General features: G+C 38.0%; 3 protein-coding genes across 12 annotated transcripts in view; all 3 read right to left on the reverse strand.

The window, feature by feature from the left end:
* LOC149552570 (Pseudouridine synthase family protein) overlaps positions 1-13529 on the reverse strand; it is a 249888-nt gene that overhangs the window by 66678 nt on the left and 169681 nt on the right. The window lies entirely within an intron of this gene.
* Positions 995-2539, reverse strand: LOC149552572 (uncharacterized). Its single transcript, XM_089788170.1, has 4 exons — positions 2425-2539; positions 2104-2327; positions 1806-1993; positions 995-1709 (listed from the first exon to the last, which is right to left on the reverse strand). Exons 2-4 carry the CDS (start codon positions 2271-2273, stop codon positions 1096-1098), a joined length of 972 nt encoding a protein of 323 aa, XP_089644296.1. The 5' UTR covers positions 2274-2327; positions 2425-2539; the 3' UTR covers positions 995-1095.
* On the reverse strand, positions 2684-3534 carry LOC149552573 (uncharacterized). The gene is made up of 3 exons (XM_089788172.1): positions 3409-3534; positions 2965-3263; positions 2684-2822 (listed from the first exon to the last, which is right to left on the reverse strand). Exons 1-3 carry the CDS (start codon positions 3507-3509, stop codon positions 2695-2697), a joined length of 528 nt encoding a protein of 175 aa, XP_089644298.1. The 5' UTR covers positions 3510-3534; the 3' UTR covers positions 2684-2694.

The following is a 13529-nucleotide window of genomic DNA, read 5'->3' on the forward strand; positions in this document are numbered from 1 at the left end:
TCTCTATCTGATGCATGTCCGATATCTTGAGAGAGGTGAAACATTGTCAGGGGCTTTACCATACAACTTTGGACCAAATCTTATCCCCACACGATCTCTAACGAGAAAGGCCCTCCCTACTCGGAATTGACAGGGAACATCTTACCATCCACTGAACTTCAAGATATAAACACACCATAGGACTTGGCAACAGGAGATCATCATAACAAGAATATGCATGAGCTATTAATTAATTCATATTAAATGATAAATATAGAAATGTCATAACTGATACTAATTCATACTAATGGCGATTCCTCTCTTAAACCTAGCCACCCCTTTTACTTGACTACACAGTCGGGTGAGCCCCAAGTGTTAGGAATTCTCAGATTAACCAGTTTTGGCAATTATACATGCATCCAGCATTTCACTAACCATGATCATATAATTATGTTATTAAAAAATCTCAAAAATTGAATGTCTAATTATTTAACTCCTCTTTACCATATTACCTGGTGAGTTTCCATGGTGTTTGGATTCATGATAATAATTTCATTCTTGCAGGGTCTGAATTACATTCTGAACTGAATTAGTTGTTCACAATTATCATTGCAATTCCATATCTTCTATACATGATTCGATACACCCTTATGAATAAAGAACATCTATGATTTTATGGCAGTTTCTAAGAACTAGAAAATCTATTACTAACCAACCCGATTCAGTCTGTATTATATTGGTTTCAGTAATTGGATAGATCATTGTTGGAAAACTCGCCAAATGCAAAAACTCGCCAAGCCCCCCAAAAGTTTAATCGGGAAAAACTCGGCGATTTAAAAAAAAAACTCGGGAACCTAAAAAACCGTTGAAATTTAATTAAAAATACATTTATTTTGCAAAATTTAATGAGAAGATGCATCTAATAAGTTAATTAAAGACAATACAAAAGAAAGAAACAAAGTTTAGATATATATAAATGCATAATGCGTAATTGCATTCTCATGCAGAATGCTCATGGTAGGAAGCAAAATAGTAAATTACTAAATAGTTTCAATCTGTCAAACTAGAAGTAACTACTAAAAGTCTAAATACATCAATACAATGTGACAATGCCAATCACATCTTCCTCTTTCCACTTGCACTAGCAGGAAAGCGAGGGGGTCTAGTCCTACAAGAAGTGCCCCGCACTGGGATAGGGCGTGAGCTGCGTGACTGTGAACTCTGTGGCTGTGCCCCCTCGCTCGACGTCCCTACTGACTGGCTCGGCGTCCTAGAAGAGGATGCATCTCCTCCTAATGGTAATGTCTGATCCTCGCCTGAATCATCATCATCCTCGTCCTCATCCTCAATGTCATCCATAGTGAACTGAAAATTAGTGTCAACCTCCCCCTCCATGGCCTGCCTCTCCAAATCAGCGATCTCATCTGGTGTAAAAAATGGACTTGGCTCCTGTGTTGTCCAATCAGAATAAGGATCTATCTCATCTAGATCAAGTGGACCAGGTAGTTCTAAGAGCTGTGACTTTTTTATGCGCAACTTAAGATTATAGTGCACATAAACAAGGTCATTAAGCCGTTTTTGAGTCATTCTGTTTCTTTTCTTTGTATGGGTGGACTCAAATAAGCTCCAATTGCGCTCACAATGGGATGAGCTACAAGGTTGGGATAGGACTCTGAGAGCAAATTTCCTTAAATTGGGGGTATTGCCACCCCAACTTGCCCACCAAGCATCTACAAAACAAAATTTAAAAAGTATTTAAGCAATAAAAAACAAAATCAGAAGCACAACTTATCAATTAGCAAAAGTTTTAAAGTTTGACGCTTTACCTGGTGCTTGAGTAGATCTTGCTCTCTTTGCTAGCATAGAAGAGAACAAAGGACCCCTTGATTCCACATAGATTTGTTGTTCGGTCACAATAAGGTCTCTCTCCTCTTCACTTGATATCATTCTCTCAATGCATTTAGAGAGACCTTCCATGACCTCTCCATTAGGATCTGAGTAAGAATCATCAGCCCTAAAACAAATAGAAAATGATATCAAGTCTTACTACACAACCTTAAAAAGTAAAGTAAAATAAAGACTTATTAAAATCCCAACTTCAAGGACAATCAATTATCATAGTACCTGAATTTGGGATTGAGGAAGTAGCCTGTTGCATGAATAGGTTGGTGGAGCATATTGTTCCACCTCCTATCAATTATTTCCCAAATGGGGTCAAATCTGAGACTGTCCCCGTGATAGTAACTTTTAACAACCTCTTTCGCCCTATCCATGGCCTCATAAAGACCTCCCATTGGGGATTGCTACCCATCACATGTGCGCAAGACTAGAACCAGGGGCAAAGACATCTACATTTGAAATTTGAAAAATACAAATTAGTTAATAACATAGTAAGTTATGAATTGAAAATAAAACTTGAATAAACTAAAAATATAATGAAGTTACCTCCACAATCTCCTTAGCCTTTGCAAAAAAGCTATCATCAAAGACTATTCGTGTCACAGCTTCTCCTTCGGGCTTCTTTGAGTAAGGTGAAGCAACCCAATCAGCACACACAAACATTTGCTTCAAAGCCAATATGTGGTCAAGAATACTTTGCAACGTCAAGAAGACTGTTGCAAACCTTGTCATAGCAGGTCTCATCAAATCTTTGCCTTTAGTGGCTTTTCTCATCAAACTGAGAACCCATGGGTGATTATAGATATATTTCGTGACTCATCTAGCATCTTCCACAACTGGACTCACCCAATCAAGTTTTCCTATGTCCTCCAAAAGAAGGTCAAGGACATGTGCTGCACAAGGTGACCAAAAAAGTGTGGGATGCCTCTCTTGGAGGATTCTACCTAAAAGATTAGCAAAAAATCAATAATCAGTAACAAACTTTCCATATTTAGTATTTACAAATTACATCAAATCTAAATTGAATAATACCATAGCATTACATTCATGATTCATATTGATTCAAATATAAAAAATTAAATCTACCTGCTGCCACATATGCTGCTGCATTATCTGTGATTATTTGCACCACATTCTCTATTCCCACCTCCATGACAACATTCTCCAACATTAAAGCCAATGTGGCTGCATTTTTCACTTTGTTGGAGGCATCGACAGATTTCCAAAACACCACATCATCTTTGCAAGCAATCAAGAAGTTAATAATGGTTCTACTTCTTCCATCTGTCCACCCATCACATAAAATGGTGCAGCCATACTTCTTCCACTCTTTCTTTTGGTCTTCTATCAACAATCTTGCCCTACCAACCGCTTTGTCAAGCAACCTACAAAATTTAAGTGTAATATTAAATAAAGTGTAAGTGTTAGTAAAAAATTAGGAAATAAGTTATAACAATTAAGATTTAAAATATAACAATGAACTAAAGTGAATCTCAATTATTTACAATTACTAAATAGTAAAATACTAACCTTCCACTCATATCCTTGCGATTAGGCGGCTTGTACCCTTTGCCTAATATTGTCATTGCATTCACCATATTGACCCAATAGGGACTATCAGCGGCATTCATTGAGATATTGTTGAAAAATCAAAAATCAGTTGCTGCAATATCAGTTTGCTCATGCACCTCCTTAAACCATGCAGTGCCCTCTAATGATGGTTGTGCTCCAAGTGTGTTCCTGGGCACAAAATAACCACCTATCCCTGATGGGAATCTGGATGGTGATGATGAAGAAGTAGAAGATGTAGAAGAAGTGGAACCGGTAAAAGAGAAATTTTGATTGCGGATCCGTGGGCCACGAAGAGATCCTGGTATGTTCTCAAGTGCTTCTTCTTCCTCTTGCATATCAAAAGGAGCTCCTTCAGATTCAGCTATGGCTGCCCTCATAGCTATTTTTGCCCTCTCCCTATTCAATTTTTTCTCTTCAGCAGTTGCAAGTAGGGCATGGATGAATCTTTTTTTTTCATCAGTTACCTTGAGACAAGGATTTGAGTCATGTTTCTTTATGCCTGCAAGGTGGTATTTGAGGCAATTTATGCCTCCAGAAATAATTCTCTCACAGGGAATCATATCACCTTCCCAATATCATTTGGATTTGGAGCTTCATAGGCATACCGCCATGCCTTATCTCTTGCATTTTTAGGCTGAGTGCCTATATATCCAAATGGGCATGGTGTTTGTGGCTACTCTTCTTGTGGGTTTGTCATTTTTTTAATGGTTGACCGCTGCCCTACACATAAATATATAGAGAAATGAATAAACAAAGTTAGAACTTAGAAGCTAGGGTTTCAAATGATTCAAACTTCAAACTTGAACCATATCCTTAGCAAACAACAAACTTCAACCATATCCTTAGAAGCTAGGGTTTCAAATGATTCAAAATGATTTTAAATGATTTGAAAACATTTACAAAAAACAACAAAAACAAAAGAACATTTGTTATAAAACTATAAAAAGTTTTCAAACTATGATAAGATGAACATACCTAGAAAGAAATTTGTCTTCTAAAATCGGTTAGAATCCTCTACAATCCACTCAAATCCGCCTTGAATCACTTGCAATCAGCCAAGAATGCCTCCAAACCTTCTTCTCTTCACTCCTCAAGGTTTCAAACAATGCAAATACAAGAAAGAATGAGAAAAAACACTCACTGCCGCTTAAATCCGTCACAGGCCGCGTTCACCAGTAAATCGCGAGTTTTTAGGAAAAACTCGCCGAGTTTTTGCCGACTACTCGGCGAGTTTTTACCAGATTGCTGAGTTTTTAAATCGGCGAGTTAACTGGTTAAAAACTCGCCGAGCTAGGAAACTCAGCGAGTTTTAAAAACTCGCCGAGTACTCGGCGAGTTTTCCATCTATGGGATAGATGATTATTCAATCAAGCGTAAAGATCCAATTTGGTTTTAGTAGAAGCAGAAAAGTATGCAAAAACATATATTGGAAAATACCAAGCCTGTCGGGTCATCAGCTACCAAACAAAACAAACTGTGGGAATCAAACCTAGATCTTATAACAATGGAACAAAAGTTAAAGAGTATCTATGCTTGAACCATTATATCATGAACCTATTTTTAAGATTCTGGCTTTACAGCCTATGAAATTCCTTGGTATTCAGAATTGAACATTGCTCTTATATTGATTAAACATAATTATCTAAAGTAAAACATTTAAGGAAAAATCTACAAATTAAGGCATGTACGGTTTGATAATGGATTATTCTATATTCAAAGAAATTTCAAAGTGATGGCAATCGGTACTGCTAGAGAAAGAAGATAAAAGATTATTTAAGTTTTAACACTTTCACAGTTGGCTTACATTATTAACACCAAACTACATAATAAGTGACCATGTATACAGATTCTAAGGCGTTTACAAGTATTCAGAATGTAAGGAAAAACAACAAGATTATTACTATGTTAAATATTAATTAAGATTTGGATCAAAACCGACTCAGGAAGGACAAAACATATGATTGAAATATGGTAGAACTTGAAAACACTTCCTCACTTGACCCACAGCTCTACAGTCGGGTTCACTATTTCTTTGCTCAGCTTGCCTCCTTCAGATCTTCTGCAGAATCAGTCGACAATTATATTTTCAAGAACGTGAGTATTCAGGGGTAAAGGATACCGTGACTAAGCAGGGTGATGGACATATTGCAAATTTATATGAGATGGATATCAAAGGTGCCTGATAGACGACAAGGCCAGCATATATATATAATTAAACCTAACCTTACGGCTTCCTACCATTACAAGATTTTCCTTTCGACTTCTAAATTTTAAAAGAACGAATATGAGAAGAGGGAAAAAAGAAAATGAAAAGGGGAGGAAAGATGAAGGGTCCAATTGATAACATTATTTTATATTATTTTATTGTCTTAATTAAGTTTAAAAATATGCACATACAAGGTGGCTTTATAAGATTAGAAATTTAACGTAAGGGTGCCATTTTGTGTTATATAAAATAATTGAAAGGTTCAAATCGTCAAATATTAAATTGATTAAAAGTAAGAAATTATAATTCAAATATTATAAACCAAACATTATTATTATAGTGTTATCCCGACGCGGGGGTGCAGCGGTGCGAAGGGACGTCGAGACAAGTTTCGCATCCGAGAAAAAAATAGAATCAATATGGGGACGCCGAGGGTGCGGCGGTGGGGGAGCGGGGGGGGTTTCGGCGGGGGGGAGGAGAGGGAGTGGGGGGAGGGGGTTGCATAGTATATATATAATATTATTAATATATATGATTGAAAATGCTAATTATGAAATGATACTTCAATATATTATATAACAATGTAACATTAACATACCAAATATAGTTGACTACAATGAATAGAGAAAATTAAAATGTGATTCACAAACCATAAGTTCAAACTTGGAACTTGAAATATCATAACCATTACTATTACTAATGACCATTTGACAAATTAACTTAGTTCAAGATGCAAGATTCAAAATTCATTGTTCAAATATGATTTTATGAATATCATATATCATAAAGATGCTCATGATGACAATGAGCCGAATAGCATGAAACAGTGAAATAATAATAATGTATCATAGCCATATCAAAGTGAGTATAATCAACAAAATGACAAAATGCCAATAGCGAGAATGGAATCATCTCAAGTGCTCTCTAATCATCCCCTATGCCGAAGTCCTCATCACTTGAACTACTAGACTCCTCATGGGTAAGATCCTGATCCTCTAAAGGAACACCAACTAGCCCTACATGGGCTTTTGCATTGGCATCCTCATCAATCTAAGCTGGATCCTCTGGCTCCACATCCCATCGTGCTGCAGGGCTCTCCTTGTACTCACGTGTCTTGCGATCTTTGAGCCACAAGTAATCATGTACAGCAACCAGCTTCTCCACTCTCTTAGAGGTAAGTCTGTTCCTCTTAACAGAGTGAATGAAGCTATAGGTGGACCAATTCCTCTCTACAGCTGAGGAGCTAGACACCTGAGATAACAAAGTTGAAAGTTACAACTTACAAGTTACAAACAAATGTTCATACAATTTGTAACAAATGATAAATGGTAAATCGATGATTAATAATTATTGAATTAATGAATCATAAATTAAAATCAGCAAGGTAAAACTCTTCAAGTTAAGATTGTAAAGGGCTGGAATTAGTTATTAGTATTACAAACCTAAGAAAGCAGTCGAATGGCTAGTGAGGTGATCTTTAACTTTTGTGACCCATGACATTTCCACCACAAAATGGGATTCTTTTGTGCCATGGTTTTGAGATCCACCTTTGCAATATCCAAGTATCCTACAAGTTTTAAAGTTTACAGCATAATATTAAAATTATAAATAACTTAAATAAAGTTATAACTTATAAGTAAAGTAACAATTAATTATTAAAAGAACTTATAATTATAAAGAGTTTAGAGCATTGAATCAAGATTTAAGGATTACCTGAAAGACTAGCAAATTCGGACCACTCGGTGAGAATCTCACTAGCAGTCTCAATATCATACATTTTGGCAATGCATCGAAAGAACCCATTCTTCACCTCATCATCCCGAAATGGTGTGACTCTACCAGGCCTAGGTATGTACCACTTTGGGTTCAATGCATAGGCAGCCATGTGCAAAGGAGTGTTCAACTTCTCCCACCTATTGTGAATGATAGGCTCAATGTGCTCCGTATAGAATGCTAGAGTGGGGTCTCTCTCATGCACAACAACCCTCATCTACCCAAGCATGGAATCAATGCACTCATAAATCTCTCCAAGGCTAGGTGAATCTGCATCTCCATATCTGATCACCTGAAACACTGGAGTAATGATGGAGACTATGTATTTTGCATCACTCCAAAACTGATCACTCTTCACTGTCTCCTTTACCCTCTTCCCCTGCTTTGTTCTGGACTCAGACCATCAATTCCATTCTTGTGTCATAACCATGAGTTGCAATGGCTCTTGCAACTCAATCATTCTCTCCAAGAGAATATAATATGATGCATACCTGGTCATTAACCACCTTTCTAATCCACTCTATTTTCCCCATGTCTTTGAGTGCATTGTTCATAGCATGTACACAACATGGAGTCCACCAAATATGCCTATAAGCTGCCTCAACAAGCCTCCCTGCAGCTTTGCACACATGTGTTGCATCTGTCACAACTTGGACCACATTTTGTGGTCCAACCTTTTCAATGGCTTCCCTAAGCATATGAAACTAAAAATCAACATCTTTACGATGCCCTGAACAATCAACTGCCTTCAAAAAATATGGGCCCTTCGTGCATGTAACAATAATGTTGATGATTGGACGATGACTAGTGTCTGTCCACCCATCCATGATAATGTTGCAACCTGACTCCATCCAACATGCTTTCGTTTGCTCCATCAAGATCTCAACCTTGTCATAGGCTCTATCCAACACTGTAGTCCTCAGCTTGTGGTCACCTAGTGGCACATATGATGGCTCTCTCTCATTCACTACCATGGTCATCATCCTCCCAAAATAGGGAGATCGACCCACATGTGTAGAGATGCCATTGGCAAAGAAGAAATCACCAACATCATCATCTAACCAGTCCCTTGCATGCATGTTAAATAAATGAGCAATGGGGTTACTATCACTACGACTTGTGGTTGCTTTCTGTTTCTCCCTATTGTTGTCCCCTACTGAACTATGTGTAGATGAGGAGAATGATGGTATAGGTGACATAGTCCCTGCTCTCTGATGCAAGATACGAGTAGATGTATCTCGCTGCCCCTGTAACTGTTGTATATGCTGTACCTGTTGCCTAGCAGACAAAGATCTAGGCACTGAAACATCACATCATCAGGAATGCCCCATAGTTTATTCACTTCAATTCTGTATTTGACATTCTCAGGATTTGACAAGAACATGCATGGGTTCACACCATAGCCACTCCAAAAAAGGAGGTGTGAATTAACTCTTGTAATCCTGCCAAACCATTTTGCTCCACATATATTACACTTCCATTTGCATGTGCCACCCCTTGAAGGTGTAGGGCATGTAATTTTCGTAGCAAACTGTTTAAGAGGGGACTTTGTGTCATAAGGACCCCTAGCATACTTCCTCAAAATCTCTGAAGGGCAATCAGTAGAAGGCACCCTTGGTGCAACATAAGGAGGCTCTTCCTCAGGCTCAGATTGACCACCTACATCAGCCCCATGATCACTTCCTTCAGGCTCATAATCATATGCACTTGGCTTATAATTTCCATGTCTTCTGCACTTTGGCTAGATCTAAAAGCCATTTATAAAACTGCATTTCACAAAATGAAAATAAAATTATAAAAATGATCATGATACATTTCAGCCCAAGTAAAAATAATTTAAAACTTAAAACTTTATTATTTAACTTTAGCATTTACTATTTAAAAATTTAAAGTATTAAAAAGTGAAGCTAAATACTAAAAGTAAATACTAAATAAAAATATGGCAATATAGCATATGCTGAAACGTTTTACTAAGTTACTTTCAAGTTTCAAGTTTCATTCTTGAATCTTGTTGATAGTTGAATCTTCTTAGTTCTATGATTTTTTATTTTATTATCTATATTAATTTTTTATTTTTTCTATTGTTCTTAATATAAAAATATGGCAATATGGCATATACTAAATACGTTTCAGCATATGCCATATTCTCATATTTTTATTTTAAGAACAATGAAAAAAATTAATATAGATAATAAAATAAAAAATCATAGAACTAAGAAGATTCAACTATCAACAAGATTCAAGAATGAACATTGAAACTTGAAAGTAACTTAGTAAAACTAAATACTAAATATTAAATACTAAATTTAAAAATTATGAATTGATTTTTAAAACCAAAAAAACTAAGTAAAATAAAAAAAACACTACCTTGAAAGCTTGAACTTGAGGAGACACTTGCCAAATCAAACTTTCTTGCTCCTCTTGGTCCTCTTGATCTTGCAATGTATTTAACATCTATGGAACTCAGTGCTACTAATGCCTGCTTTCTGCATATCCAAGATATCATCATTGAGCCTATGTAATGTTTCCATTATAAAATGAATCATTTTTAGAAAACCATTGTAACAGACCGATTGATTTAATGTATCTCGGACCCATTTCTATATTTTGTTTCTGTAGTTGTGTTGCTGTCGGCTATCTTTGTACACCCTCAAAAAGTTGTCCCCGAAGGGTATTTAACTACAGCGTGTAGTTTGTCTTTAGGCATGCAAATTGGACTACTTTCTCTGTACTACGAATTCCGGTTGGAATTTTTTGTTGTTTGCCATTTCGGAAGTGAAAAATCTTCCCTATTTGGCTCGTGCAGTTTCAGTGGGATTCAACGCTTGCCCTATTCCATCGCCTGTAATACTTTGCTTGGATCTAGCAAGTCAGAGCATTATCTTTCGGCAATTATTATTTGCATTCAAGTCTCTATTATTGTGTCGATTTCATCAACATCTTGGTGTTTGTGTATGAACAAGATTGTGTTCCATATTGGACTTAGATAACTTAACCATGTGGGCTCTTGTCATTTCCCATACTACTCATTCTGTAACCGTACGGCCCCGATCCCCCCGACCATCCATTCCATTCAATACTTCATTGTACAGCTTGTGTTCTGCCACCGTACGGCCTCATTCATCGCCCCCCGTACCTTCTTTGCTCCCTCTATTCACTCACTGTACAGCATACTTGGTCTTACCACTGTATGACCCTCCCTTAACACCGTATAGCCAAACATGCCTCCCATACAGCCAATCTCCCATCGTGTGGCATAGATCAAACAACTATACGGCCTCCTTGGCATCTGTACGACCTCTTTGGCATCCCGTACAGCCTCCTGTGGCCTAACGTACAAACTTACCTTAGCAACTTTCTCCATAACGTGTGTCATCCGTACTCCGTACCAGTAAATCATTTTTTAAAATTCTTTTGATCACAAAGGAGGACTGGAACATTACAGTGGTATCAGAGCGCTTCGATCTTGCTAGCCTATGGACAGTCAATGAAAGTTTATAGCTGGAAGAGTAGGACACATTCCGTTTATCGAATGGTTATCGAACCAAAACCGACAGCTATCGAACTCATGGCACTACTAAGGGAACTTGCCAGGAATCAGGCACAAATCACGGATACTCAGCGACTCATGGAAGAGACTCTCAAGAAGTTGGCGGACAATAAAATATCTAGAGAACAAAATGGTCACAGCATGGACTCGGTGTCAGGTAAATCAAACCCTCATCCAGCACACTCTCGACCTTCCATGCCGACTTTTCCCACACGGACAGAGGCACTGCACAGAGGGAACAACCAACCTTTGAGGAAATGCAAAAACAACAGAGAGAAGACTGGAAGAATCAAATCTTGAGGAAGATATATCCTACAATGATTACGCAGATCTAAGAATGAGATATTCGGGAGGCAAAAACAAAGGATATTTTAATGATGATCTCAGAAGAAAGTTGAGTAAAGTAAATCTGTCTCCATTTGACAGATCCAGTTCCATATCTGCGCAAGCATGGGTAATGAAGGCCAATACTTACTTCCAGTTGAATCCTATGCCAGAAGAAGCAATCAAATTTGTGGCGTTGCACTTGGAGGGAGTTGCACATGAATGGTGGCATCACGGCACCATCACTTTAGGGCATGATCAAATAAATACTTATACGGAATTCACGGAGAGATTGATAGAGCGATTTGATGGTAAAGATCTGGAACTCAATTTCAAAAATTTGGCACAACTGAGACAAACTAGATCGGTCGATCAGTTCATTGCAAAATTTCAGAAACCCTCTGTTTTGGTCACAGACATTTTTGAAAGAAGACGAGTAGTGGTCTTCATGGACGGATTGACAGAATCTCTAAAGGTTGGGTAAAGGGGTTCAATCCTACCAACCTGTCGAAGGCAATCAATAAAGCACAAAGTATGGCATCGTCATCGGCATCATCCTCTCGAAGTTACTCATATTCCAAACCACCCACGTTTCCAAGGGACAAACCTCCGCCCAAGAAGTTGTTGTTGGACGAAGCTACAAGACAAGAACTTTGGGGGAAGAAATTGTGTTTTAATTGCAAGGGAACTTGGGAGCCTGGCCACAGATGCCTCAGAAAAGGGAAGATTCATTACATTAAGGTTGTGTCTGATAATGAGGACAAACGGGAAGAAATGTCGGCTAAAGACAACCAACCTCACAATGACACCAACATGGTCAGTTTAAACTGTACACAGAATTGCAGCTTTGGTATGACACGGAGGAATTATTACCTTAGCTGATAGCTCAAGGTGCACAGTTTTTCGTGTACAGGGAACCCTTCAAGGACAAATGGTTATGGTGATGCTTGACAGTGGAGCCACTCTAAACTTCATTAACTCATCTCTAGTGAAGCGAAGAGGTCTACCTACGGAGACACATGCAAGCTTTCAAGTCAAAGTTGCCTGAGGGACTCTTTTGCCCTTCACGCAGCTTGTTCCTCAGCTAAGTATCACAATGGCGAATTGCACGGTGACTGAAGATTTCTTCATAGTGGACCTTGATGACATGGAGGTTATTCTAGGCATACAATGGATGGAGACACTTGATGAATACACTCAGAGTTTCAAACAGATGGACTTCACTTTTGTTGTCGATGGAAAGAAGGTTGTCCTCCGCAGAATGGCAAATGAAGGTCCGAAGGAAATTTTTGCGCGTCAGATGGAGGCAATTTTTCAGCGTGATGATGTTGCGTGGGTGGCACAACGTTTTATCTCAGCGAAACTTATAAAAGGACAACAAACACCTACACAAGATGATGAACTCCAGGATATTTGGAGTAAACATGATAAAGTTTTCATCGACATTCCTCCTGGCATACTGCCTCATCAAGGGTTTGAACATACTATTGAGTTGGAAGCAGGAGCCAAGCCAATCATAACCACACTGTACCACCATCCCAAGAAATTCAAAGATGAGATCGAAAAGACAATTCAAGAATTGCTAGAAAAAGGATGGATTTGTCCCAGTTCTAGCCCTTTTACGTCATCTGTGGTATTGGTCAAAAAGGACGAGATGATGCGCATGTGTTTGGACTACCGTGCGTTGAACAAAAAAACAATAAAGAATAGATATCCTATTTCAAGGATAGATGAGTTACTGGATAAATTGCATGGTGCAGTCTATTTTTCAAAAATAGATCTCCGTTCCAGATACCATTAGATCCACATGAAAGACGAAGATGTAGAAAAGACGACCTTCTGTTGTCACTACAAACATTATGAGTTTCTGGTCATGCCATTCAGATTGACAAATGCACCTACTACATTCCAATCATGCATGAATCGCATCTTCAACAAGCAATTGCATAAGTACTTATTGGTGTTTTTCGATGATCTTATTTATAGCAGAACATTGGAGGAGCACCTGAAGTATCTAAATGAAGTCCTAAGGATCATGAAGGATCAGTCTTTGTTCGCCAAGCAATCCAAGCGTGAATTTGGTATGATAGAAATATTGTACCTAGGGCATGTTGTCAAAAAATATGGAATTAAAGTTCATCAAGAGAAGATTCAAGCTATCCTTAATTGGCCTCCCCCAAAATCACTCATGGATTTGCGAGGGTTTTTCGGACTATGCAGTTATTA

The sequence above is a fragment of the Cupressus sempervirens genome, chromosome 6 (assembly GCF_028749045.1).
Source record: "Cupressus sempervirens isolate cs-2001-9-10 chromosome 6, ASM2874904v1, whole genome shotgun sequence".
NCBI lineage: Eukaryota > Viridiplantae > Streptophyta > Pinopsida > Cupressales > Cupressaceae > Cupressus > Cupressus sempervirens.

Excerpts from the sequence above, each read along its gene's own strand:
- LOC149552572 (XM_089788170.1), bottom strand. The coding sequence starts at position 2,273 with ATGGGAGGTCTTTATGAGGCCATGGATAGGGCGAAAGAGGTTGTTAAA. Across the intron at positions 1,994-2,103 it reads TTCCTCAATCCCAAATTCAG|GGCTGATGATTCTTACTCAG; the intron begins GTACTATGATAA and ends TATTTGTTTTAG. Across the intron at positions 1,710-1,805 it reads AAGATCTACTCAAGCACCAG|ATGCTTGGTGGGCAAGTTGG; the intron begins GTAAAGCGTCAA and ends TTTGTTTTGTAG.
- LOC149552573 (XM_089788172.1), bottom strand. The coding sequence starts at position 3,509 with ATGAATGCCGCTGATAGTCCCTATTGGGTCAATATGGTGAATGCAATG. Across the intron at positions 3,264-3,408 it reads CGCAAGGATATGAGTGGAAG|GTTGCTTGACAAAGCGGTTG; the intron begins GTTAGTATTTTA and ends TAAATTTTGTAG. Across the intron at positions 2,823-2,964 it reads AGCAGCATATGTGGCAGCAG|GTAGAATCCTCCAAGAGAGG; the intron begins GTAGATTTAATT and ends CTAATCTTTTAG.